The sequence below is a fragment of the Eretmochelys imbricata genome, chromosome 15 (genome assembly GCF_965152235.1).
Source record: "Eretmochelys imbricata isolate rEreImb1 chromosome 15, rEreImb1.hap1, whole genome shotgun sequence".
NCBI classification, from domain to species: domain Eukaryota; kingdom Metazoa; phylum Chordata; order Testudines; family Cheloniidae; genus Eretmochelys; species Eretmochelys imbricata.
Window position 1 is genome coordinate 30275510 of NC_135586.1, and position 27324 is coordinate 30302833.

The window sequence follows — 27324 nt, forward strand, 5'->3', positions numbered from 1 at the left end:
CGCGTGTGAGCACAAAGGGCGTGGGTGGGAATGTGTGCGTGCAAACGCGTGTGAGCACAAAGGGCGTGGGTGGGAATGTGTGCGTGCAAACGCGTGTGAGCACAAAGGGCGTGGGTGGGAATGTGTGCGTGCAAACGCGTGTGAGCAGGAATGTGTGCGTTCACACTCTGGGGGGAGGAAGTTTGCACAGGTCGGCTGGGGAAACCGCCCGCGCGCACAGGAGGGAGCGGGGCGGGGCGGGGCGGGGGCGGGGGCGAGGCCGAAGTCGAGGCTGAGCTGGAGCCGGTGGGGGGAAGGGTCGGTCTCGCCTGGTCGCGCGCTGAGGGACAGCGTGTCCCTCGAAGGCGCCCGTAGCCCCGCCCGGAAGCGTTGCCATGGTGCTGCGCGGCGGAGGCCGGACGTGCTGAAGCCGTTACTGTTTCCCCGGCGGCCGCCGCTCGCGGTGAGTCGCCCGCCCCCGCCCACACCCCACGCTTCGGTAACGGCCGCTTTGGGGCCGCCCGGGGGCACGAGCGCGGGGCGGGTTCCCCGGGGGCTGGCCCCTGCCTGGCGCGGGGCCTCCCCGGGGATTGCCGGGCCGGGGCGCTGACTCTCGCCTGTGCTCGGGCTGTGCAGATGGCCTTGCCCGCGCGGCCCGCCTGGCCCAGCCGCAGCAGAGCCCTGGAGAAGCAGCTCGTGCGGCAGCGGGAGCAGGAGGCCCGCTGGCGGCAGCAGTGGGAGCGCAACAGCCGCTATTTCCAGCAGTCCGGGGTCTGCAGCGCCAAACAGAGCCAGTGGAGCTCGCGCCGGTCCTATCAGCGGAGGTAAGAGCCCGGGGGCCGCCGGGGCTCCCCCGCGCCACGCCGGCTGCTGTGCCCGGCCGTGGGGCGGCGCCGGCCGCCGTGGGCCCCGGGCGGAAGGGCCGGTGCGTGCGGCTTGCGTGGGAGGCCGCGGACACGGGAGGTCCCGCGTTGCCCTCAGTCTGGTAAGCTGAGAGGAGCTCTGGGGCAGCAGATAGGAGTCAGCAGTGTGCCCTTGTTGCCAAGGCGGCCAATGGCGTTTTGGGATGTATACGTAGGGGCACGGCCAGCAGATCGAGGGACGTGATCGTCCCCCTCTCTTCGACACTGGTGTGGCCTCATCTGGAGTACTGTGTCCAGTTTTGGGCCCCACACTACAAGAAGGATGTGGAAAAATTGGAAAGAGTCCCGCGGAGGGCAACAAAAATGATTAGGGGACTGGAACACATGACTTATGAGGAGAGGCTGAGGGAACTGGGATTGTTTAGTCTGCGGAAGAGAAGAATGAGGGGGGATTTGATCGCTGCTTTCAACTACCTGAAAGGGGGTTCCAAAGAGGATGGCTCTAGACTGTTCTCAGTGGTAGCAGATGACAGGACAAGGAGTAATGGTCTCAAGTTGCAGTGGGGGCGGTTTAGGTTGGATATTAGGAAAAACTTTTTCACTAGGAGGGCGGTGAAGCACTGGAATGCGTTACCTAGGGAGGTGGTGGAATCTCCTTCCTTAGATATTTTTAAGGTCAGGCTTGACAAAGCCCTGGCTGTGATGATTTAGTTGGTGTTGGTCCTGCTTTGAGCAGGGGGTTGGACTAGATGACCTCCTGAGGTCCCTTCCAACCCTGATATTCTATGATTCTATGAGCATGCGGTCTGTGTCTTGAGACTGCCCTGTGTCTCGCAGGCGATCTTACTCTGGGCCAGCCTGATGCTTAATACTCCCTCCCGTTATGTGTCTTTGGTAGTATGAACGCATATCACGGTGAGAAAATGAAAGAGGAAAAAAAAATCAGCTTGGAGCAGAGACGAGAACAACTTAGGAAACTTTTGTACGAGGAGCGAGAATTGCTGGCAGCAGAACTCAGGGAGCTGAGGCTGAACAAGGAGTCCGAGCTGAGCAAGATCAGAGAGAGAGGTGAAGATTTGAAATCTGCCAAAGAAGAGCGCCGGAAAAAGGTAGCTTGTGAGAAGCGGTCTGAGGGATGTGTGTGTGTGCGGGCTGAGCTGGGGTGCCCTTCTGTCCCTCTCACACCTGGGGCTAAGGGTAAGTCTCTCTTTGATTTAAAACTTGGTTAGAGAAATATATGTCCCCTGTGTCTGCGTCCTGCAGGAAAGGGAACTCGTGATTTCTAAATACCTGTTTTGGGCTTGGTTAACAGAGTGTCAAACAACATGAGAGGAAGAACCAATCTTGACTTCTTGCTATTGAAGGGCCCTCAGCGCTTTCTGTAAGAGCTGGGGTGCTATCCCTGAGATCCTGACTATTACACTCAGCCTGTTTATATTGCTGCAGCAGTTTTAACTGGGGAAGTCATTCTTCACTTTCCCTTGTGTTGCTACTTCCATGGTTGGCTGCCAAACTGAATCATGAATTGGCTGCATGTCACTGGTGGGTGAGTCAGTCCTTAAATAGACAGTTTGCAAAGCATTTGGAGAGCTTCCTGGAGAAGAGATGCCCTATAATTCTATCCAGTAATATGTCTGTCTAAAAATTCTGGGGTTTAGAATTGGAGGATTGAGTCTCCAGTTGGCTCAATCTTATTGGAGGATTAAGCCTTAATAAGAGTAATTCCCCTCCCCTCCATATAATTACAATAGTATATGTTCCTGACATGCTGATGGGATGGCCAATCCCTTTGATTTAGTAACATTCCAAAGATGTGTTCACTAGCTGTCTGGAGGGGATTGTCAAGTATGATCAGGGTTGGGAAATACAGCACTAAACTGATGTTTTGGGAGATTGTAATATTTATTAACATTTTGATCTACTCTGATGTGGTCTGACTCTCGTGTTTTGTTGATAGGTTGCTGAAGAGCTGCTGTATGAACACTGGAAGAAGAACAATACCAAACTTCGAGAGGTGATAATTACTGGGATCCCTTCACTAATGTTTTGTGTGTACTAAATCAGGTTTTAGATTTTTAAAAATTAAGTAACAGATGTCAAGACAAGAAAAATGGTTCAACTACTTAAGAGTTCTGTATCATCACTCCAGAGGCATGTGTTCTTCCAAATAATCAGAAACCTTTTTATTCCATTACTGACTCTGCAGACCCTCAAATGCAAACACTAAAGTAGAAGCACCTCCTTGTGAGGTGAGGTTGGTGCCAATGCAAGAAACTAGACAGCAATATTCTCAGATACTCGGCTTTTGCCTTGTACTATAGGCTTACCGGATACAGTTTTCAAAAGCATCTAAGTCCCTTTAGAAGTCAATGGGACTGAACTTCCAAAGGGACTTAGATACTTTTGAAAATTGTATTCTGTACCACTAAAGTGCTTTCTTAGCCTTTGTTCTGCTGGCCCTCCACTCTGCCTGCTTATTGCTATAGTCTTTAACATTTGTGATTATTCCCAACTAGTCCTGTGATTGGAATTGCTACATGAGTCCAAGGGCTAGCAGGGGCTGAGGAATGCTGTACCAATTGCATGTTCAGATCTTGGCAGAAAGAGCGTCCCACTGCTGGCTGTAAAACATGTCACAACCACTGGTATAAAGGCTCACTTCTGGGGTGGTGGGCAAATTTGCTGGAAGGAATTCTGCTGCTCAGTGTTCCACACTGCAATCTGATCCTTAGCAGTGACCTCTATGGCTTAGGTAGCAGTGTATTAGTAGGCTCCACAGAGCCCCATCTAATCTTCCTTGGCCAAAGAGGTTCATGAGTATCTCAACTGAGATAGGTGGTCATTTAGTCTCCTCTTCTGAAGGCTGAGAATCTCCCTAACACAGCCAAGCTCAGGGGATTCTGCTGCTACACTGTGGGCTACCCCAGAACAGACAGTTGTCTGGGAATGCAATGCTTACTAGTTAGTTATTTCTCCCTGTCTGCAGCCCTATAACAATTCACATCATAGATTCTTAGAGCCTGTTTCCATGGTACAGAATGGGAGACCATTTTGCGATTATCTCTGTTCCCTTCTTCAGATTGAGTCAGAGCTCCACAAGAAGCATGTGATAGACGTTTGGGGCGATCAGCTAACAGAAAAGAAGCAGGTATGCTAGGATTGCTCTAAGTCAGGGTTTCTAAAACTTCATTGCACCATGACCCCCTTCTGACAACAAAAATGACTGGGAGACCCTAGGAGGGGGCCTGTAGCCTGAGCCCCGCCACCCAGGGCTCAGGCTTTGGCGGCAGGTGGTGGGGCTCAGGCTCTGGGCCCCAGCAAATCTAATGGCAGCCCTAATGACCCCATTAGAACGGAGTCGCAACCCACTTTGGGGTCCCGACCCACAGTTTGAGAACCACCACTCTAAGTCGTACTGATACCTCTTAGCTGTGGAAAGAGTGCTGAAATGTAAGAGCAGATACTATTTTGGGCTTTTTGGGGTGGGGGAGAGGAATGCTCATTTTATCTGACTTCTCCCCCCCCCCCCCCCCCCCGCAGAAACCTTCTTTCTGTAGCGATTTAGCCTTCCACCTCCTGCGCATAGATGTTAGTGTTGTCAGAGGTGGAAGGGACTGCCAAATACTTTCTTCTACTCAGTTGTGAGTGAATGTATAGCGGTGCCTCACTGTTTCCCATGAAGATGGGATCTAGCAATTTAATTCTGCCTCAACTTCTCTCTCAGGCAAGTATATAAATCTCCTTTCTGGCTTTATTTCTGGTTTGTTTGCTTGATAATATAAAATCAGTGGCATTGCTTCGTAGACTAAATAAATTGCATGACTTGCTGTGGCACCAAGGGCACTGTTCCAACCTAAGAGACCTAAATGCAGGACCGATGTGAGCACCTCTTCAAGAACTTGTTCCTGCACCACAAACTAAACTTTGGCAAACTTAGCAGTTTCAGATATCAAAATATGCAAGGTCTTATTTAACTCTTTGGTTAGTTTGAAGGCAGCCTACAGGAGATAGCTATGTTGGCAGTGAAAGTACAGATTGTCAAGCTTCCTGGAGTGGCTCACGGACATGGGTGCCAACTTCAGGGCAGACTGTTACAGCCAATTTGGAATTTGTGCCATTGTTTGTATGTTCTATAATTAGATTTCACCAACCAAGTATCAAGTGTGAACTCCTCAGGGGCTCTAACAGCCTTAACATAGAGTCACAGGTGGTCCCTTTGGGCACTCCGGTTTATCTTGCCACTGTGATAGATAGACCCTTACACCAAAAAAATCACAACAACATTCAGGTTACTCCCAGTCACCCCAGGTCATTTGTACCTTAGACAATGCTTGTAGCCAATCCTATTATAAACTAAAGGTTTACTAACTAAGAAAAGGAAATAAGAGTTATTAGGTTAAAGTAGGTAAACATACACACACAAATGAGTTATAATCTTAGGTTCCAAAAAGTAATAAACCCTGCTGTAATGTGCAGGTTCCGTATGTCCTTTAGGGCTTACCCAGCTAAACAGTGGGGGGATCTCTTGCTTATGCTCCGAAGTTTTGCCTTCTCCCTGAAGTCCAACCAGCATAGGGATAACAAATTATTCTTGATGCGGATTTTTATTCCCATCCCCCAAAGTTCAACAACTGTTGCATGTCTCCTCTTGATGGGTGTGGGGGGAGCAATCAACAAAGTATTTTGTCCACTGATGTCCAGTGGTTTCTCTGGCATCAATGGGTCTTTTGTTGGGCAGAGGACACCTTTTTCAGTATATTGGTATTTCACACTTGTTAATGCTTCTCTTCAGATTGCGGGGGTTTACAGTTGTAGAGCAAACACTTTTGTAGTTACAGAGCACACACAAAGATGACCTTCTAACATGGGGTATCGACATAAGCTGAATACAGCGGACCCTCACTAGCGCGCACATCGCTATAGTGCAGATTCGCATATAGCGCGGTCGCGGCGATGGATCCCAAATTTAAATATTTAAATTGGGATCCATGGTAATACGGTCCCCACATGGATCCTGAACCCCACGTTCTAGCGAGTGTCTGGTGTACATGCAGCGTCCTACAAGCATTTCATAAAGTCTAAACAGTCTTATAACTCTAATGTCTATATTAACAATAGTAACACGCAGGTGAGCCAGACTGGTTTCCAGCTATGTATTTGTCAGTATTCAGTGAAGCCTAGGGGCCTTAGCTTGACCATGACCCCCGTGACCAGATTATGGTCTGTCAGCATCACACAGATATAAACATTATTTCAAATAAAGAGGGCTCCATTTTAGCATCATCTCTTTGATCCCGTTAGAGGTGCATAAGGCTTTGAACTAATTTAAAATAATGTTGCGTACCTTCATTTCCAGTTGGAATCCAGGGGATCACTGGGTGCTCTGCATGTTTGAAAATCAGGCTTTTTTACTGAAGTGACTGATAACCCAGGCTTTTAAAATGTTAGAATATTTGTATATATAGAACACCCTATTAGTTGAAATACATGTGATTTGGTATTGATTTACAGTTATTACGTTAAAATGTTTTGTTTGGGCTCAATCAGCAAGAAGCAACTGAAAGAGAAGAAAAAAGACGGTATGAAAATGAATATGAAATTGCCCGAAGGGAAGCACTGGACAGACTGAAACAAGAGAAAGAAAGGAGGCAGCTGGAAGAGAAGAAACGAGCTGAGGTGTTACTGCAACAAATGGAAGAACTGAAGTTCCGGGAGATGGAGGTAACTAGTTAGTTTCCCCTCACCTGAAGCAGAGTGCACTTGCTACCCTCCAGTCCAGGGGGGAGATACCAGAGCAGTGAGTTGGTTCTGAACCCACTCTAATGGAATCTTAGAAGGGAGAGGTCAGGCCAGTGTTATGATTCTGGCTGAATCTGTTTCTCAACACTGAGGTGAAGCAGCAGGGCCAGTCGTTCTAACTGGATGTGACGTGGCTTCTGCTAGCAATGACTCCTTACTTTCTACCTGCGTGTTGGTACTTTTCAGTGAGATTTAGCCCTGGGCCTTCATGTGTTCCTCCCTAAGTATTTGAGCACCCCAATTTCATTTGTTGCCTCAGAGAAAGGAGGGTTGTTTTAGGAACCTCACCAAGCCTGGTAGCTTGCAGCCTGAAGGCTTTTTTCCAACAGGAGTTCCTAGTTATGTCTCCAATATTCTAACACACTAAGGCAAGAGTGAAATTAGTGTGGGATCTTTACCATACCCAAAAAGAAACTGCTTGAAAAGGAGTCTAGTTCTTTTTAGAACTCATCCCACTGCTGGCAGTAAAACATGCCACAACCACAGGTACAGAGGTTCAATTCTGAGGTGGGGTGCCAGCCTCCTGCTGGAAGGAATTTGTCTCAAAGTGTTTCATGCTGCCAGCTGCCAATACCTGAGAACACTTCCAGATCAAAATCAGGAGGATTTTATCTTCTTCCCTTCTCCTTATTTCCCACTGGAACCCTCAGGATCAGGCTTTATGGCTACTGCTTCTCTGTCAGCGAGAACCAACCAGTCATTGAAGCAGCTTCTGACTCAATGGGCATGGTTGTTATATTGGAATGTACATCCTGAAGAATGTACCCTGTTCTAATGGTAGTGCTGGATATAGAGAATTGCAGATGTTACTCTAGTACTGATGAGAAAATGAAAGATTGTGCTGTGTAACTGGTTCTCTGTGCTGCTTTTGCCCTCCTGCAACAACTATAAAGAATCTGAGAATGGATGGGGAAGCTGGAGGCTGTAGCTCCCTGAAACGCTATTCCTTTTATAACAGGCAACAAAACTGAAGAAAGAGCAAGAGAATTTACTAAAACAGCAATGGGAGCTGGAGGAGCTGGAAGAAGAGAGGAAGCAAATGGAAGCATGCAGGAAGAAGCTGGAGCTTGGGTATGATATGGTATAGTTCAGTGCTGTGGGTGTTGGGAGAAAGCCATTCCTGTGTCCATGGTAGTACCTACTGTATGTGGGGATATTGTCAGTGTTACTGTGGGCTGTATATTTACTTAATATTGTATATCTGGAAAATCCAGAGCAGTGGATGGGCTAGCACTTTAAATAGACATAGTGCAATTTTTTTTCTTAACACAGTAAGAACTGTTCCCCCTACCAATGCTTATAGATGGTACTAGTCATGGTTCGCTTTTCTGAATGTTGCTAAATAAGAACATGGGACTTTGGAGCTAGTCTGGTTTTGTATCCTCTTTTTTCTTTCCTAGTCGCTTTTTGAGACATCAGTATAATGCCCAACTAAAGAGACGTGCACAGCAGATACAACAGGAGCTGGTAAGACAAGACCAGAGATCACTTAACTGTTCTATGTAGTACACTCTTCTTGCACTAGAAACTGCTGCTTCTGCATGTTGATTACTTTGTTTGCATATCTCGTCTGCCCAGAGCCTTACCAAGCTTCTTCCATCTCCCCCTGGTGGCATTAGGGCAAGAGGAAATTAGGAATGGTGCTGAGGATCTGTTATGTGCTTCCAGTCCATGATTAGTCTTGACATTAGCATGTTTGTGCACATTGAGAACTTACTTGCAGCCTGGTTTGAAAACCTGCTCTGTGTGTGTGTGACTTTTCTGGCTTTTCTCTAGGAGATGGACAGACAAATACTATTAGCCCTTCTAGAGAAGGAAGATGAGGACCAACGCCTCCACTCCGCTAGACGGGAGCGGGCTGCTGCAGATGCTGCCTGGATGAAACATGTAATTGAGGAGCAGCTCCAGTTAGAAAAGGCACGAGAGGCAGAACTGGAGACCATTTTCAGGTGAATCTGACAAGCCTCCTGTAGGTTGCTGGAGAGAGTTTAAATGTGATGAATGCTTCCCTTTAAAAACATCCTTTCTTCTAGGTTGGTAGAACTCTGTAAATGTTACTTTGTTGATGCACACAGACGAGGAAGGGACAACTTGAAGCCATCTTCTTCCTGGCTTCCTAGTTAGTCTTGCAGTTTTAGAAGGCTGATTACACAGAGTCCTGTGTAACAGAAGTAGGGGTGGGTTTTAGGTCCTTTTCTACTTTCCATCTTTTATGTTGAATGGTTTAGCTATCCAATCACAATGTTGGACGTAACACAATGATATTAAGGTGAAAGGACACAGTTCTTTTGGCTGAAAAGCATCAAGACCTTCTGGTTCCTTCTCCTTGATGGGAGTGATTCCATAATCAGTCTCTCTTCTTGCAACTAGTACTAAAGTTAACAGGGAGCAAGTATTTTTAGAAATAATGGATTGGCAACAGTGAACAAGTCTGATCCTTGCCCATCCACATTAGGACTCTAGTCAGGTTTTTCTGACAAGAACTTAAAACCAGCATTTGATCATCTAGTCAGTGGGCTTTGGGGCATCTATATGATTTCTAAAGTTGTGTGTTTCCTTTTGTTTCTCAAGAGAGATGGAGGTTGAAAGAGAATCCACTGTAACCCCACTGACTCCAAAAGTTTACATGGGGTGTGAGTGGGAGCAGAATTTGGCTCAGTGAAAGCTACAGGAGTCAGTATGATACTTCATAGGGACTTTCCTTGCTATACATGCTGTTGCGAAAGAGAAGCTTTGCAAACTAAATTTTCTGGCAGTGCCCTGGTTTCCCATCTCTGTTGGAGGCAGGAGCACCTCTGAGCATAAGGTTTAGAACAGACAAATTTCTTTCTTGCAGTTCTCTACATAAGCATGTTTCAGAGTAGCAGCTGTGTTAGTCTGTATTTGCAAAAAGAAAAGGAGTACTTGTGGCACCTTAGAGACTAACCAATTTATTTGAGCATGAGCTTTCGTGAGCTACAGCTCACTTCATCAGATGCATAAAGTGGAAAATACAGTGAGGAGATTTATATACACACAGACCATGAAAAAATGGGTGTTTATCATACATATTGTAAGGAGAGTGATCACTTCAGATGAGCTATTACTAGCAGGAGAGTGGGGTGGGGGGAGAGAAAACCTTCTGAAGTGATAATCAAGGTGGGCCACTTCCAGCACATTTCCAGGAGTTAACAATAAAGTCTGAGGAAGAGTGAGGAGGCGAGGGGGGAGGAATAAACAAGAGGAAATAGTTTTACTTTGTATAATGACTCAACCACTCCCAGTTTCTATTCAAGCCTAAGTTAATTGTATCCAATTTGCAAATTAATTCCAATTCAGTAGTCTCTCTGAGTCTGTTTTCGAAGTTTTTTTTGTTGAATAGTCACTTTTAGATCAGAAATTGAGTGACCAGAGAGATTGAAGTGTTCGACTGGTTTATGAATGTTATAATTCTTGACATCTGATTTGTGTCCATTTATTCTTTTACGTAGAGACTGTCCAGTTTGACCAATGTACATGGCAGAGGGGCATTGCTGGCACATGATGGCATATATCACATTGGTGGATGTGCAGGTGAACGAGTCTCTGATAGTGTGGCTGATGTGATTAGGCCCTATGATGGTGTCCCCTGAATAGATATGTGGGCACAGTTGGCAACGGGCTTTGTTCCAAGGATAGGTTCCTGGGTTAGTGGTTGTGGTGTGTGGTTGCTGGTGAGTATTTGCCTCAGGTTGGGGGGCTGTCTGTAGGCAAGGACTGGCCTGTCTCCCAAGATTTGTGAGAGTGATGGGTCGTCCTTCAGGATAAGTTGTAGATCCTTGATAATGCGTTGGAGGGGTTTTAGTTGGGGGCTGAAGATGACGGCTAGTGGCGTTTTGTTATTTTCTTTGTTGGGCCTGTCCTGTAGTAGGTGACTTCTGGGTACTCTTCTGGCTCTGTCAGTCTGTTTCTTCACTTCAGCAGGTGGGTACTGTAATTGTAAAAATGCTTGATAGAGATCTTGTAGGCGTTTGTCTCTGTCTGAGGGGTTGGAGCAAATGCGGTTGTATCGTAGAGCTTGGCTGTAGACAATGGATCGTGTGGTGTGGTCTGGATGAAAGCTGGAGGTATATAGGTAGGAATAGCGGTCAGTAGGTTTCCGGTATAGGGTGGTGTTTATGTGACCATCGCTTATTAGCACCGTAGCGTCTAGGAAGTGGATCTCTTGTGTGGACTGGTCCAGGCTGAGGTTGATGGTGGGATGGAAATTGTTGAAATCATGGTGGAATTCCTCAAGGGCTTCTTTTCCATGGCTCCAGATGATGATGTCATCAATATAGCGCAAGTAGAGTAGGGGCATTAGGGGACGAGAGCTGAGGAAGCGTTGTTCTAAATCAGCCATAAAAATGTTGGCATACTGTGGGGCCATGCGGGTACCCATAGCAATGCCGCTGATTTGAAGGTATACATTGTCCCCAAATGTGAAATAGTTATGGGTGAGGACAAAGTCACAAAGTTCACCCACCAGGTTTGCCGTGACATTATCGGGGATAGTGTTCTTGACTGCTTGTAGTCCATCTTTGTGTGGAATGTTGGTGTAGAGGGCTTCTACATCCATAGTGGCCAGGATGGTGTTTTCAGGAAGATCACCGATGGATTGTAGTTTCCTCACGAAGTCAGTGGCTCTCCCCCCGCACCCCACTTTCCTGCTGGTAATAGCTCATTTTAAGTGATCACTCTCCTTACAATATGCATGATAAACAGCCATTTTTTCATGGTCTGTGTGTGTATATAAATCTCCTCACTGTATTTTCCACTTTAATTATGCATCCGATGAAGTGAGCTGTAGCTCACGAAAGCTTATGCTCAAATAAATTGGTTAGTCTCTAAGGTGCCACAAGTCCTCCTTTTCTTTTTACATACACATGTAAACTGGAGAGGCTGCAGGAAATAAGGTATTGAAGGCTTCTCTGTTATTGTCTCTCTTTATTGCAAGCAATAATGCTGGAAAGGAACTCTCCTCTCTCTCTTTCCTTCAGGGAAGAAGCTAAACAAGTGTGGGAAAAAAGAGAAGAAGAATGGGAGAGAGAGAGGAAGGCCAGAGACAGACTGATGAATGAGGTGGTGCCCTCTCTACAGCGATTACTGTGCTCTCCTGGTTAAAACAGGGACTTTTATACTGGTGTAAAATTTACATAGAATACATAGTAGAGGCTCAGTAAGGCCTCTGGTTACCTCTGTGCCAGGGGATGGGCTTTTCTTTGTTGGCCCAAGTTATTTTCTGAGAACTGGCTTAACTGTCTAGATAAAGATCTACTTAGTTTGATTTCTGAGTCTGGCCCCTTTCTTTCTATTTACCCTATTTCTTCCCTTCATCCCCCTTCTTACTCCAAACAGGTCCTTGCAGGCAGACTGTGTCAGATCCAAGAGAAGGTGGAGCTAAATCGACATGCCCAGGAGGAATGTGTAAAATACCGGGAACAACTGATTAGAGAGCTTGAGGAGGCAAAAGAGCTGACTCGCCGAGAGAGAGAGGAAGAGGAGGAACTAAAAACAGCTCGCAAACAAGAGCTGGAGTCCCAGGTAGAGCCCCGGTCTTCATCAAACCTGCACCCCAGGTCATTCAGGATGCTGTTAGCTAATGTACTTTGCTTAGCTAGTTTTTAGTGCATGGAAAAATGCTCTTGGATTCCTTAGTGTCAGAACAAGGTTCTCGGTAACTTTCTACTGAAACTTCCCCAATTTTGCTAGCAAAGGTAGAGTACACATTGCAAGCAGATGTAACTGCTCCTTAGTCAGGTAACTCCCACCCTGATACTAAAGTATCCAATTAACTAAGATGGATCTAACACCAATTCAAGCCTTTTGAGTCCTGACCTTTCCCACCCTTTGTTTAGTTGGGTCTGTTTACCTGTGCTCTCACTTCAAGGGCATATCTTTAAAAATACGCAGCTTACCGAGCGTCGCCTCCAAGAGCGGGAAGAGTCACAGCGCCAGGAGGAGGAGGAGGAGGAAGCAAGACTGGCAGAGCAGCGCTGTGAGGAGTTAGTGTGGCAAGAGGCCAAGCGCATGACTGAGCGGGGCTATCACAGTAAGGTAAGGAGCAGGATCCTTGGCAGGACCAGATGGAATCATGCACGTTGCCCACCCTAACGTTCCATTCCCAGCTAGTTCATGGTGTTTGACAATGGAGGTCAGCACGCTGCAGAGAATAACCAGCAATTGCTTCTGAGCACAGTTCCTCTTCATCAGGAAAAGTCAGAGCTGCTCCTGAGGTGGGCAAAGGTTTCATACCTAAAAATGCTCTCGTGTCCTTGCTCAGGGGCAGTGACCGCTGGCAGAGTAAGTTCACTACCTCTCCCCCACTGCCATTTCTAATGGGTCTCCCAAATGAAAAGGGGTCACTGTCTCGGGAAGGTTCAGATTGCTATGGTATTATGTCTCAGGCGTTGCCAGTTTCCTGTCTTTTGCGGATAATCATTTTATAAGTCTTTAAAGCAAGATCTTTCATAACTGCCTCAAAGTATATCCTAAGTTCTCAATCCATGCAATAGTGTGTCACTATCACCAGGTGCTTCACTGTGCTGCTCCCAACATCCCTGTCTCTGCCCAAGAATCCAAAAAAACTACAAAAGCAGCAGGATCCTGTTTGTCAAATGCAGCATTCCTGCTGCCAGAATACTAACTGGTTTTGGAAAGTTTCTTACATGCCCAGGAAAAAAAACACCTGTCCTATGCCAGCTGGCTTCTAATTCTAGATGATAGGACAGAGTGTTTTCATTCTTATCCCTTTACCATAGCAGTAATGGGAACCTTTGACACCCTCTCATTGCTTGGCACTCCAGTTCTCTTTGGAGGAGTGACTATCCAAGTAACTGGTGGCTTTTCATGAAAGGTGTTGTCTTGTCCATTAATAGAACATGGTACTGTCTGCAAAACGAGAACCACCAGCTACAGCTTATCCACTAAGGGGCCAGCACCTTGAGTATGACATGCCTGGGAGTTTAATTCTGAATGTAAAATTCTTATGGTATTTCTTGCTATTGACTTTCTTCCAGCCCTATGGTCGTCCAAAAACAGCGTGGACCTGAGAAGGGTTGCCCTTAAGTTCTGAGGTGTGAGTATCAGTATGAAGGACTCAGTGTTGCAGGCTGTTTGTCTGTTAAGATCAGGCTTTTGTGGAATATTTCAAAATCAAGAATCAACATGCTGTCCTCATGAAATTGTCAGGAATAGTCCATGAAGCTGATGGAGATGGGCCCAGTGCAAATGAAGGGTGAAGTTTTCAAAAGCATTCAGCCAAATTCTCCCATTGAAGTAAAGGTCAAATTTCCATTGAATGCAGTAGCAGCAGAGGTAGGCTAATGGAGCTTGATTTGAAAATACTATCTTAAGTGTGGAGAGTGCTGTACACCATTCCAGCTGCTTCCAGTGTTTAGAAGCTGTCAAGTGACACGATGTAGCATGTAAGGCAAAGTCAACTGTCCAACTACACTTCAAACAGGAAAAAGTGATGGAAGAGTAAATAGCTGCATGTGTTCTTGACAAACGCAACCCAGTTTAATCAATGATACTAAACCAGACTGTTGCTGTTTATAGCTGAAAGGGTTTCTTTAAGAGCCATGCATCTTCTATTAACCTAAAGTAATGTTTGCTCAGAAACCCTCCTGTGCTTTCTTATCCCCATGCATTGTAAAACAGGGTTTGTGAGAATTGTAGTGCCAGTGTATGTCAATTTTTGACACAAGTTTCATTTAGGCTCTAGGATTTTAAAGATTCAATAAATATTTACTTGTCTAAGATTTATTCTCAAGTTTTCATACCATCTCATTTTCAAAAAGGGATCACTGCACTGGATGTGCTTATGACCAGCTGTCTAGTGAACAGTGCAGTACAGGCCTTAACAAGGGATGCCACTAGTTTGAAATTAGACACTCCTAGGTCTCTAAAAGGGGGGATTTTCTTTAAAAAACCTAGCTCACCCTTCTTCCCAGACTAGAATAATGTGCTAAAGGGAGAAATGATTCTCCTCTCCTGTGCGCCCCCCCATACCTTTGTAAATGGGGTTCAGATCTCTTAAATGACATTACAGCTAGTCTCTGCTGTTAGAATCAGAGCTTAAGGTTGTACAGGAGTGGAGTACTGGCTGGTGCTTTAACTACCTCTTCCTACTAATCCACTCAATAGCACTAGGAGAGGCAGTTAAGTACTCTGCCTTTTGTCACTACATATAAAAAACATATCTATAAACAAAACAGAATGTTAAAGCAGCTGTTTTTACCCCACTACTAAGTTAGGGAACTGTGTGAAATCCCTGGTTGGATTGTTTGGTCCTCAGTATTGGTAAGCACACAGAACATGGAGTCCCAGAAAGCTCAAGTAAAGAGTTGTGTAGTGCTAGTCCACTGAGCTTTGCTGTGCACCTAGAGGTTTGCATCCTCGACTGTAAAAATCTAAATCTTGCCCTCGTGTGTATTTTTAAAAGGAAAACATGAAATAGGAACAACTGCTGCCTCAAATTCATCAAGCTTATCCTGTACTTTCACCCCACAGAGAGTTGTAAGTTATCGTCCCACTTATTTTTTCCAGTACATTATTTCACTGTAATAGAAGGCAGTGATGTGGCTGAGCTCAACTGTTAAAGTAACTACTGCGAGGAACATTTTAAGTTGGTGCAGCTGTCTCACTTAAAACATGTGATATAATGGACAATACAGGTGGAATCGGAGTTGCCTAAACACACCTGCTTGGGATTCCCACCTTGTGCTTGTAGAGACCCATGTTGTGTTGCAGGTAGTTAGAGCCTTGTTCGTTCAAACACTAGCAGCAGCAGCTCTTCTCAGATTTCCACGGCAGGCGTCCAATGCAGCGGGCTGCCGCTCACGAAAGCTTGTGCTCAAATAAATTGGTTAGTCTCCAAGGTGCCACAAGTCCTCCTGTGCTTTTTGCGAATACAGACTAACACGGCTGCTACTCTGAAATAAGTTCAAAAGTAAATCATGAGTTGAAGAAATTTCCATATGTAAATCATCACAGGTGGTGAGTGCATAGGCAACTTAATCTCATGGACCAATTATTCTAACTGATACGAGATACAATTCAAGATCAGCACTAAACACAATTATGTGAATGAAGTCAGACTTGGTCTAAGGCCAGGTCTACAAGAGAAAAGGTTTGATGGAATAGATCCAGTGGCAAATCCTTCTAATGGAGGTGCAGTTAACACCAAAGAAGTGCTTTGGCCTATATAGCTCACATCAGGTCCCCACATGAAATAAGCCATACTACCAAATGTACTTTGCCAGTATAAAATGTCACCAAAAATTAACACCCCCTAAGTAACATCACTGTACCACAAAGTTTCTAGAGTACACCCAGCCTTATAAAATACAGAACAAAACTTAGATGTAGTTCAACTGAGCACCATTAATTTCACAGTGCCCCATCCTTCATTTGCTGTCAGCCCCCTTCCAATGGTCAGTGGTGGCTTTTAGTTTTACATTATGCAGGATTTCCTTCATTGCCTGCCAGTGACACTCCTGAAGGGGCAAGGATGGGTTACTACAGCATGATAAAAAATTTGACCATTTGATGGAGGTAGAATGAGGGAGTAAGAAGAGAAGGAGCTGAATTTATTGACAGTTTTCAGTAGCATATAGCTTGTATCTCTTCTGGATTTGGCCTACTGATGATATACCTATGCCAGAAGATAAACAGGAAAACTAGGAGGACCAAGGATAAAGAACAAAACTATGGTTAATTCATCTAATTTTTAAATATGCACCACTTCTCACTGGTATTAGTTACACAGATATGAACTCACTTTGCACTGTTTATAGCACCATCTTGTATGTACTTTGTATTTGGCCCGTATATCCCAAAGGCAAAGCACTTTAAAAGCCTGTTTATTGCATAAGTAGCAGGCAAATAATCCCAAACAATTTTATAACACTTAAGGGTTGTACAGTAATTGTATGTAATACAGTAAACATTAAAGGCTAAATCATGAGTACAAAATGGACAGAAATACAAGTTCATAAAAAGGCATTTTCACTTTCCTGTGCAGCATTTTCTTAGAGAAAGGATTACATTTCTGTAAGACCAAGAGGGGAAAAACATACAAGTTATTTGAAAGTGGGGTTCCAGCCACAGGAAAAAACCCACATCTTTTTGCACCTAAACTACTCCAGGTATTTTAATAGCTCCTGCCCTGCAGCCATTCAGAGCATGTGTACACGGCAATGTAAGACCAGGGTTGGCAGAACTCAAGTTAGTAGACTCTGGGTTCGTTAACCTAGGGCTTGAGGATGTGTCTACACTGCAATAAAACACCCACACTGGCCATTGTCAGCTCTGCAGGGCCACAAACATTGCAGTGTAGATATCCAGGCTTGAGCTGAAGCCCAGGCTCTGGGACTCTGCCCTGTGAGCCTGAGTCAGCTGATACAGGCCAGCTGGAGATGGTTTCATCGCAGTGTAGACATACCCTGAGCATCTACACTTATCTGTAACCACAGGTTAGGAATGGTTGAATGCTGGGTCCCAATAGGGGGCTCTAGCACCTACGCCGCATAATGCGGTTCACAGTCCTAGCATCCTCCAAAATGTGGCGACTCTAGCCCTTTGTTCATGATGCAGTGTGGGGAAACTTGACCATCCACCAAACTTGACTATCCAGAGGAAAATGAAAGTCAGCCCATGGGATACTTTTGGCAGACTCCAGAGCCAAGTCCAGTATGGTGGAGCCTACTCTGCAAAGCAATAGGGCTTGAATGCTGGATCCTGGCTTGCCTCCACCCCCCCGGGGTTCTGGAACCCTTGGCTAGCACAATTTGTGTATAGACACGCATGGGGTTAGGCTTGAGTCTGAGCTCAAACCCTTGGCGTACAGTGCAGCATAGACATATCCACACAGTCCAAAGCGTAATGCTAAACAAGCTTTGGGCCCCATTTATGACTTTGGCAAACACCAACAATGGGTGGAGTAGATTAATACATTGAGCTAACCAGGGTTTGGTTGGAGTGGAGTCAGCTTTCGCTCCAAGTGCCATTTCCATAAAGTGCACCTCTGTCCTACGGGCTTCTTGAAAGAAAGTACCATAATAAGAATACTGCAGATATCACACCAGATGTATAACTGCTTAGTGCAATAACTTGCTACTATGACTAAGTAAGTAAGTAGAACAGAACTATTTAGACAAGATGCAGTTTACCAACAGGACCATAAAACTTATGTTAGACATTTAAAAAAACTCTAGATACATAATGTGAAGTGGGTGACATTTTAGCCACACTTGTACAGCTCTTCATGCCAGAGTCTAATTGAATCGGGACTTGCAAAACCTGCCATCAACAAAGGAAAGATGTACAGTTATTCATCTGAAGGGACTTTCCCAGTATTGGCACTGAGCAAGCTTTTTAAAAAAGTTGATATCCTTAAATAAAATTTTAGGAAACATGAGAATACTCTGCTTCCCACACAGGATATGTAAAAACCATGTGTAGTGATGTCCTGATGGATACCTAGCAAATAGCATGCTTCATGTTCCTACTGTGCTGGTTCAAAGAAGTTCTTAAGTGGAGTTATTCTATTTCATACAATGCATTACGAATGGTTGAATTTTGGTAATAGGTTTCAAAAATACTTCTCTACAATTCAAATTACAGCCTTGTCTAAATGCATTTCCATATGCTTAGAGACAGTGCTAGATACGGGAGAGGGGACAGGATAAATTATTTATGAATCAGACTGCAACAGGATTATCCCCTACCTACTTGCTTTTAACCCCAAAATTGTACAATATTTTAAAAAAGGCAGTTAATTACAACATCAGCATCCAACAAATATTATGGCACTTATTCTGTGTTTATATATACATACAAACACACAATTTTAAAAGGAAGAAACCTCTGAAGGTTTAATTTTTGTTTGTTAACCTAAAACAGAGCAAATTTTTATCACCAAAAAAACAACCTAAAGAATCATGATTTAGCAAACTAAACACTGCAGATTCTGCTTACGGAACAGTAGACAGCCTCCTACAATTGAGTGTTTCTGAATCAAACATTTATGTGAAAAATAAATTTTGCATTTATATATTCAGACAAAACACTATATGTGGAGTCTCGACCAGTTTTCCTGTAATCTCACCCTTGAACAGTAACACAAGTAGACTAACATGGCAAACTGCATGCGTGTGGTCCTATGGTTTTTGGGGCCTCCAGAGGAAACTATGAATTGTATGAGTATTTTATAAGAAGGGAAGGTGGTTAGCCTGGTGGAAAACCCATGCCTTCAGAGTTCAAACTTCCTCATGTTTTTATATGTATATAAATATGTATAACATCCAGGGTTTATAATCCAGTCATTATGTGATGGTTTAGCATCACTGGGAAATAGCTACGTTAAGTGTTGTTATAGTTAGAAAAAATAAGAACTACAACATATCTGCTCCCTCTTTGCATTCAGAGTCTTCTCACTTCGACGACAAAAATAATTCAGCTACTTCCTTTTAGCTCAAAAGCATCTGCACAGCTACAGGGAATCACAAAACATGACCGTCAATGAAGTTCCCACTGCAAGACCAAATTCTGCCCTCCGTGGTTTAACTCACTGCAGATATTACTACTGTACAGGTGTCATTGAGCGCCTCTGAATCTTCATTACTGATTACATACGAATCTGAACAGCTGACATTCAGCTCTCCGGGGCAGGTTGTAGGACTGGTGGGTAGACAGGAAAAACATCTTTTTATATAGGAACTGAACAAATTGTTTGTAGCCAGATTGGAATCTCTGAATCTCATTTTTATAGGTTCACTTTCAAGTAGAACAGTGCTTGAAGGGATCATCAAAACAAGTCACTTCGTAGGCATGAGTTAATGTTTTTCAAAGAGCTTGACTTAGGCGTTTAAGTCCACATTTTCAAAGGTGACCGGCACTTAGGACCCAAGTCTCACTGACTTTCAGTAAGACTCTGGCTCTTTAAGTACCCGTGTCACCTTTGAAAATGAGAATTCCGGTGCTTTTGAAAATGTTACCCATGATCTTTAAAGAAAAAGGTACTGGAACTTGGCTAGGGAATACATTAAAGTGGTTGGTTAGCACGTGGTGGGTTGTGTATTGAAGGTGACCCTTAAGAAGGTGTCAGTCTGTATATAGTTTGTAGTTTTTGGAAGCTTTGCATGAGAGGTACTATATAAAAAGTGTATTTTTCACATTCCACTACAGTGAGGTATAGATATAATGTACCGTGTCAGGCATGGCTTCTTTTGAACTGGCCCTCTTATCTTCCATTCTAAAGAAATCACAGAACTCTTTAGTGAAACTGCATCTAAAAAGATATTAAACAACAATACTGCTGCAAACAAGACTTAAAGCCTTAAAAAGAGGACACTAAAATGGGAATAAATGCTGTGGGAAACTTCAGAAGGGGTTTTTTAGAGAAAGGAAAATGATGGGTTTTAACCACTAATGCCTTTCTAAAGTAACATCCAATGTATAGACTAGTGGCATAGTGACAACTAAAAGAAACTAAATCTCATGCTTCCTTCCAAAATAGATAAAAGTGACAAAGAAACATTTAATGGGTTTGGATGCCCACAACTACTACAGTTTCAGCAGATTAAGGACTTGTTATTGCACAACAGTTGATATGGAACAGAAAATATAAACTTTGTATTCAATTCTCAGGAAGACTATATAAAACTTCATTCTACTGACTGTTCAACAGTTACACTCCTGGAGCCTTCACAGTCCACTGTCCTGCTGAGAGTGAGTTTGTTATTGAAGGGGATTCACCATGCAGAGCAGTTCAAGGATGTACAGACCAAAGGCTAGATTCTGCCCTTTGATATGCGCATTTGACTTCAATGAGAGTTTTGTGCGCGTGTGCAATATCCGAAAGCAGAATACAGCTCCAAGGAATCGCCTAGAAGAACCTCTGATACAATGTTGGTATGTGATATTGGATCAACAGCTGTTTGCAACATACTATATTCTGTAATTAAACTGGCAACACAGGCACAAAAGTAAGGCAGTGGGTTAAATTAATCTTTGAAAGTTCTGTTAGAAAACATGCAAAAATAATACTGAGTTTAAAAAAAGTTTAACTTGCCCCCTTAGTTTTCTTGTAAAAATTTGAAAAGTTGTGTGTCTAAATTTAAACTCCAATCTCTAAAAAACCAAGACTAAAAAAACACGACAGGACTCAGTTGTTGTTCTCTTTGGTTGTGATGGTAACCAGTTGTTTAGCAGCCTTGGCAATGTCATACGCACACTGAATAACTTGCTGAGTGACCAGCTGGATGTCCGTGGTAGGGCAGGTCTCTAGGGGCAGGGTTTTTTTGCATTCAGACTGGAGTCTGTAGGCACTCGATGTCAGCAGCCGCAGCGACGTCCTTACCAGCTCAGATTTGGGTTTCTAGGAAGGGAAAAGCAAACAAAGCTCGAGCTGGCTAGCATGGGTTACACACAATGGTTTTAGGATGACTTTGAATCAGTGAGATTTAGAGATCTGTTTGCAAATGCTCTAAGACTGTAGCCAAGTGGCCCAGGCTCAGTAGCTTTTCCCTGATCCAAGGCCAGGAAAGGAAGGGCTTGCAGGGCACCTCGTGGCAAGGCGAGACACTGGGCAGAAGCAGACCTAATTCATTGAGACCCACACATAGATAATTATTTGCTCCCAGGAAGCTGCCTATAAAAAAAGGCCTGAGAAGTGTTCTAAAGACGGCTACATCCACGCGAGTCACAAGATAACAGGTCAGGCAAAGTTCTGGTCCAGCTCCATCGCTATTCAAGCAAGATGTAAGCATCCTTCTGGGAACTGTGGGCATTTACACATCTCAACCAACCTGAGTCCTGGTGTACCAACTAACCCTACCCACTTGGCATGGTGACAAATACAAAGGTGCGAATATCCTCATCTTGATGAAAGTGTTCCTCCCTCCTATCTGTCTTTTGCTTTTTGTTCATTGCAAAAAATCTAAACCCAGGGAGGAACCACTGTAAAATAAAAAGGAGCAAAACCTTAGGAATTTTAAATTTCCTTATTGATTTTCTTAACCAAATCAACACAAAACCCCTCCATGTCCAATCAGAAATATTTCATTCATTGCACCAACTTCCCTTAAAGGTTCTTCTGTCACAAAGCCTCAAGATGAGTGAGACTGAAAGCAGAATACATTTGAGAAACATTGCCATTGCTGAAGAAATAAAGTGACTCACTTTTGGGAACAAGGCTGCCATTTCTGTTACTGCCACATGTATTCTTTCCGAGCACGGTATATAACTGCAAGAAGATTCAAAAGATTATTCAAAAGCAGCAAAAACATTGAATTTTATTGAAGTTCAATTAGTTAGTGACTATTTCTCCAAAAGCAAACCAGTTAACAGAACAGCACATTATCTTCCAACATTGACTTAGCACAGCCTCCAAACACAAACTGTAGCAGAGTCTGCAACACACAAGTCTGATGAAGCTTCCCATTGAAACATTCATTAGTAAATTATGTACAAATCTGTGTTTCAACCACACTGTACTACAAACAACTTCAGGAAAAGCAAGAACTTCACAGCTGATGTAAGACTTTTTGCATTAGCTAAATCAAAATTTTAAACTATTCTTGGATTAACACAGTTTGTGGGGGAAGGAGTAATGGGTTGCCCACACTATCCTGTATCCAGCACGGTCAGATACTAATATCCTGATCTGTACTCAAGTATGGAAATACATGCTTACAAATGTGAAAAGGGCACATTAGTGTATATGACTGACATTTCCTAAAGTCATGATTTGTACATTCAAATTTTAGAGTTTGGCTCGGCATTCCCACAGAAGTGGCACAACATGTTCTAGAGGGGTTTATCTGCCTGTTCAAAATGTAACATGTCAGAGATTTTTAAAAATTTATATACACATGTATGTGTGTGTGTGTGTGTAAATGGCCAGAAGACAATTGCAGGCACAAAATAAAAAATTCCAGATTCTGCAGTTTAAAGGGTATTTTAACTGGAGACATCAGGATTGCACAAGAGTAACTAAGATCCCAGAGGGACTCTCAGATCCCAGGCTGAGTGTGCAGGGCTGACAAAAAACACACACAAAACACATCCTTGTGCGTGTAGATGGTCATCAGATTTAATCCGCTATCATTTTAAGAATGGAATTTTCTGTACAAGCCCCAAGGTACTATGAAATGAAACCTTAGTAAAAGATTTAAGTAAGTAAGCTGCCAAGTCAAAGATCTATGCAGACTTAGATATATACTAACCTTGGAAGTGGAGCTGAAAAATCTTTAAAAAAAACAAACAAAAAAAAATTTAAATGTTTAAGTTTTACACAAATATTATTTTGTCAACAATCTGGGATGATCAAAATTAGAAATGAGACCTATTAGGTCACCTTGTCCATATCTGGTAGCCAGTGCAGACTGCTTTCTTACAAATGATCTGTGGTTACATATATGAAGTCCGGAGTTTCTCCAAGAAAAGGTTTGCTATTTATCTTTACATCACATCTGCATAAAGCTATTTTCAAACAAACACTCAGTAGCAATATCTAAGGTGTATGACCGCCACGGACATTTTCAGCAGTAATCTCCCAACTGAGCTTCGAAACACACACAATAAAGATTGATCAAAAGCTCAAAGTGAGAGTGCACAGTATATTGCAGTGTTGCTGTAGCCATGTGGGTCCTAAGATGTTAGAAAGACACGGTGGGTGAGCCAATATTTTTTATTGGACCAACTTCATCCACCTGGTCTCTCTAATATACTGGGACTGACACGGCTACAACGCTGCATATAATATGTTGTGAGAGACCATTCCAGGTGGAGTGGCCTGTTAACACCTCTGCAGTCGTAGGACAAAAAAGGCGGGTAGTGGGTTACTGATTGTTGTAATAAGCCATAAATCCAGTGTCTTTATTAAGACCATGATTTTCAGTGTCTAGCAAAGTTATGAATTTAAGTTCCCAGGCTCCTCTTTTGAAGAGGATGTGCAGGTTTCCTTTGAAGATGAGGACTGAGAGGTCAGATATGGAGAGATCGTTTTGTGAAAAAAGTGTTCGCCCGTGGGTGCTGTGGGGTGTGTGTGTCTGATTTTCTGTGAGAGTTCATTTGAGGGGGTCATGATTGTCTGGTTCACCCACATATTTGTTATTGGGGCATTGGATGAGGTACACCACATGTTGTGATCAGCACGTGTAGGACCTATGAACCTTGAAAGGTGTGTTGTTGGGGGTACTGAATGGTCTCCTATAATATGTGTGAACTACTTATGCTAAACAATCTGTTACATCTTGCATTTAAGGTGTGACCCTGAGTACCTTTCTCAGACCTGAAGAAAAGCTCGAAAGCGTCTCTTTTACCAACAGAAGTTGGTCCTATAAAAAGACATTACTTCCCCCACCTTGTCTCTCTAGCTCACTGTATAGCCAATCTCAACTCATGTCACTCGTCAGGGCTTCTCAGGGTCAAAGGTTAACACTTGTAGCATTCTTTAGCTTGCTGTGAAGACACAGGCCCAGGAAACAATTCACTTTAGAGAACATTTATTTCCATACTTGACAGTCCATTGTGAACATTAGGCTGTCAATGCAATATTGTTTGATGTTAAATTTTCCCCATTCTTCATTGCATAAATCAAAGATTACCAATTTAAAGAGAAGCTGTTATGTAACTCCTAAATCTTATTGAGGATGCACACCTCACTTTTTTGGTGAAGTGTAACTACAAGACTGTAAAACTTCATCTAAGGCGAACTGAAAAAAAATGAAGAATGTCTGGTGAATGTAGACCTGGTGAACATGTACTACACAAAACCACCAAGAGACAGCAACTGGTAAAATACATAGATTTCATCATAGTTAATGTTTACTTCTCGACTGCATAGTTTAGGCTAAACTTTCAATTATTCTGTTAAACAGAACTATTACAAAGTGATAACTAATAATCCAAAAGTAGATTTTAAGAATCCTTACAGATTCTACATTAGACCCTGAAAAATATTTAAAAATTAGAATTAAAATTGATCTCTGTTCAAAAGAGAAGCTTCTGGTCAATAATTTTAAAGTTACCTGAAGCCTGTAAGAAGTTTAGCCTTCTGTCAAAAGTCTACTTTTAAAACCTATACTTTCCAAATATTCCATTTAAGCTAATAATCTGCAGGATAGAATAGTTAAAACTATAAACTAGTATTTTTAAAATTAGTTTATCAGGCAGTACCATTCAAAAGAAGAATATTTTTCTTTAGCATAACCTCTCAATTCTAGATCTAAAAAGCACTTTCAGACTGAAATCACAATCATTTTATTCAATTAACTTGCAATACTGAACATGCAAAAAACACGTAAATTACAGATACACTAAAAAGGAAAGCAACACACTTAGGGGTCATTTGAGTTATGCAGGAAAGTGGCTATAAAAGGGGGACATCTTGACTGTGTGTGTGTTGCATTCCCATGAACTCTTCCAAATAAAATGAGACTTCCCACCATCACTAGCTTTTTACCAAAAGTGCACGGTAGCAATCCCTGCTCTGCTAGAGAGGAGAGGAGGGCTAATAACCCGTTTACTCTCCATGAGCCACACTGAATAGTAGAGGAAACCTACAGAAAACAAGACAAAAATGTGCCGTTTAAACCTCCACTGATTTCCAGGGAATAGCAAGAGGCCCCAGTAATTACGGAATGTAAGAGTGTTTTAGAGATGCAATAAGTTCGGGCATAGTTCCGGGCCATCTGGGTTTGTTGCATCAAAGTTTTCGACGTATATTTGAGGAAAGCCTCAACTGATGTAAGATAAGCAGTTGAAACTCTAAGTACTTTATTAGTACTATTATTTGTATCACACTAGCATCTAGCAACCCCTGGACCCCCTTGTACAAAATGTGCAGACAAAATGATACTTCTCACTAGATGATTTTTTTTAAAAAAAAAACACACAGACTAAAATCTGGGTAGACATGAGAGGTCATAGTGGGACTGAATTGGCTTCTTAAATCTACACAGATTTTAGGGAATTGTCACACATTTTGAAAAAATTCTTATTGCAGAGAATTTCTGAAGACTTCCTGTAACCCTTCCTCTCACTTTGATATTGATAATTGGCCAAAATCGTGTTTAGGATTAAACCTTGGGGAAAGGTCACAACCCATAAACACTGGATTTTAAACAGGTTTTGTATCTCAGATGCAGTAGGCATTAAAGATCAGAACAGTATTTTGGTCAGGTTTTGAAGTTTTAGGTTGCCATTACATAAACTTATTAAAACCTAAAATTTAGTTTTGATGATAATTTATCCAAGCTAGAAACTAGGCTCTAGTATTACCATAAACAGACTTATTATTAGACTAAAAGAATAAATGTTGTGTGTTCTGGGTCATGCAAATAATGCTATTTCTGCAGTAACAGTACATGGACACTGCAACAACAAATTATGTCATCAATGATCAGATGCAGATTATTTTGATAGACAATGACCAGAATGGAGACAAAAGCTAGGGCTGTCAGAGGGAAACCTCAAGCCTCTGTTAGCTGTACCACTAGGCCCTGATCTTGCTCCCAGTGAAGTAAACAGTAAAAGTTTCATGGACATAGGATTAGCCCAGAAACTCTTAGTACTTATTACCTATAAGTTTTCCTCTCATTTAAAGCCTTTCATGCATAACCTCTAACCACCCCGGTGTTGAACGTGCATGAGCGGGGAAAGGCAGCAGAGAAAAAGAGAAAGGACACTGTGCCTGGAAGGCAGGGACAGAGGCCAGAGTACCAGGAGGTAGGATCAGGCTGCAGGGGAGCTCTCTCAGCCCACGGAACCAATGTACTGAAACAGCCGAGGCTATGTCTGAGCTTAAGCATGCTTGCACGCTCTAATGGTCTGTTTAGACAGATGAGTACAGGAAAAGGAACAAAAGAGAATGAGAAAACGGAAGGAGTTTCATTAGGATGATGAAAGAACAATTAACATTCATGTTCAGATTATCCATGTGGCAAGTCATTTTTATTTACAATATTCCCAACAAAAGTTTGGAAGCCATCTCATTACAGTTCTCAGAAGCTCAATTATGCGACAAATGTATTTGCAATGTGACTTCTCTGAATAGCCTTATTCATATCAGAATTAAGTTGAATAGATTTGTTCCATTATTTTCCCATATCGCTTTCCCCCTGCTATGTGATGCATTGAGCAGTAGCACATCTGAGGCAAAGCCATGCAATGCAATACAATATTGCATTTTTGTTCATGGCTAAGAGCTTTGGAGGGTCATGTTCACCTAAGAATGATAACCAACATACTCCATTTGTGGCATAGAAGAAACACTGCTTTAATAACCAAACAACTTGTTCCTTACTCTGATCTCTTAAAGCCTTTCCCTCAATATCTTTCTTCTATAACAAAGAAGGGAGAGAAGATGTCTTTTTGCAAGGCTAATCATTATTTCTTTCAAAAGATTGCTCTGTTTATTTTTCTTATTTGCATTTATGAATTTAAGTTGTTTTATTTACAGAGCTAGAGATACATGTCCCTTGTGTAAAAAAAACACTCCCTTAACTTGAGGCACCAGAAAACATGAGGAAGGATTAAAAGTATTCTTTACTAAGTAGCTTTACCTAATTTAGCAGGGGAAAAACATGTCCTGGGTTCTTTATTCTAGATGATTTTGGTGTGTTTCGACTATTGTTACTGGTAAAATATACAAATAACCAATATTCTTATTTAAAAT

General features: G+C 42.9%; 2 protein-coding genes across 8 annotated transcripts in view; one reads left to right on the forward strand and one right to left on the reverse strand.

Moving 5' to 3' along the window:
* The first annotated feature begins 372 nt into the window (after positions 1–372).
* On the forward strand, positions 373–20798 carry TCHP (trichoplein keratin filament binding). Of its 3 annotated transcripts, XM_077834983.1 has the most exons (13): positions 373–442; positions 616–803; positions 1741–1951; positions 2800–2856; positions 3922–3990; positions 6390–6563; positions 7600–7712; positions 8042–8108; positions 8418–8590; positions 11639–11720; positions 11997–12182; positions 12552–12695; positions 20161–20798. In XM_077834983.1, exons 2-13 carry the CDS (start codon positions 616–618, stop codon positions 20269–20271), a joined length of 1575 nt encoding a protein of 524 aa, XP_077691109.1. In that variant the 5' UTR covers positions 373–442; the 3' UTR covers positions 20272–20798. The 3 variants fall into 3 exon arrangements, with proteins under 3 accessions (XP_077691109.1, XP_077691110.1, XP_077691111.1); XM_077834985.1 differs by lacking the exons at positions 373–442; positions 20161–20798 and adding an exon at positions 13658–14405 and having other exon boundaries at positions 452–803; XM_077834984.1 differs by lacking the exons at positions 373–442; positions 3922–3990 and having other exon boundaries at positions 451–803.
* The window catches only part of GIT2 (GIT ArfGAP 2), a 49265-nt gene continuing 38429 nt past the window's right edge, over positions 16489–27324 (reverse strand). For 4 of the 5 annotated variants that reach the window (XM_077834978.1, XM_077834977.1, XM_077834982.1 and 1 more), the window contains 2 exons: positions 21825–21888; positions 16489–21021 (listed from right to left, as the gene is read on the reverse strand). In XM_077834978.1, the coding sequence (XP_077691104.1) occupies positions 20809–21021; positions 21825–21888 (277 nt within the window). In that variant the 3' untranslated portion in view covers positions 16489–20808. Of the gene's footprint in view, positions 21022–21824; positions 21889–22870; positions 22893–27324 lie in introns of all 5 variants that reach the window. The other variant, XM_077834981.1, reaches the window with a different exon arrangement.

Bases quoted from the DNA above. Each gene is read 5' to 3' on its own strand.
- TCHP (XM_077834983.1), top strand. From the start codon at position 616: ATGGCCTTGCCCGCGCGGCCCGCCTGGCCCAGCCGCAGCAGAGCCCTG. The intron at 3,991-6,389 runs GTATGCTAGGAT...GGGCTCAATCAG, and splicing joins AGCTAACAGAAAAGAAGCAG to CAAGAAGCAACTGAAAGAGA. The intron at 12,183-12,551 runs GTAGAGCCCCGG...AAAAATACGCAG, and splicing joins AACAAGAGCTGGAGTCCCAG to CTTACCGAGCGTCGCCTCCA.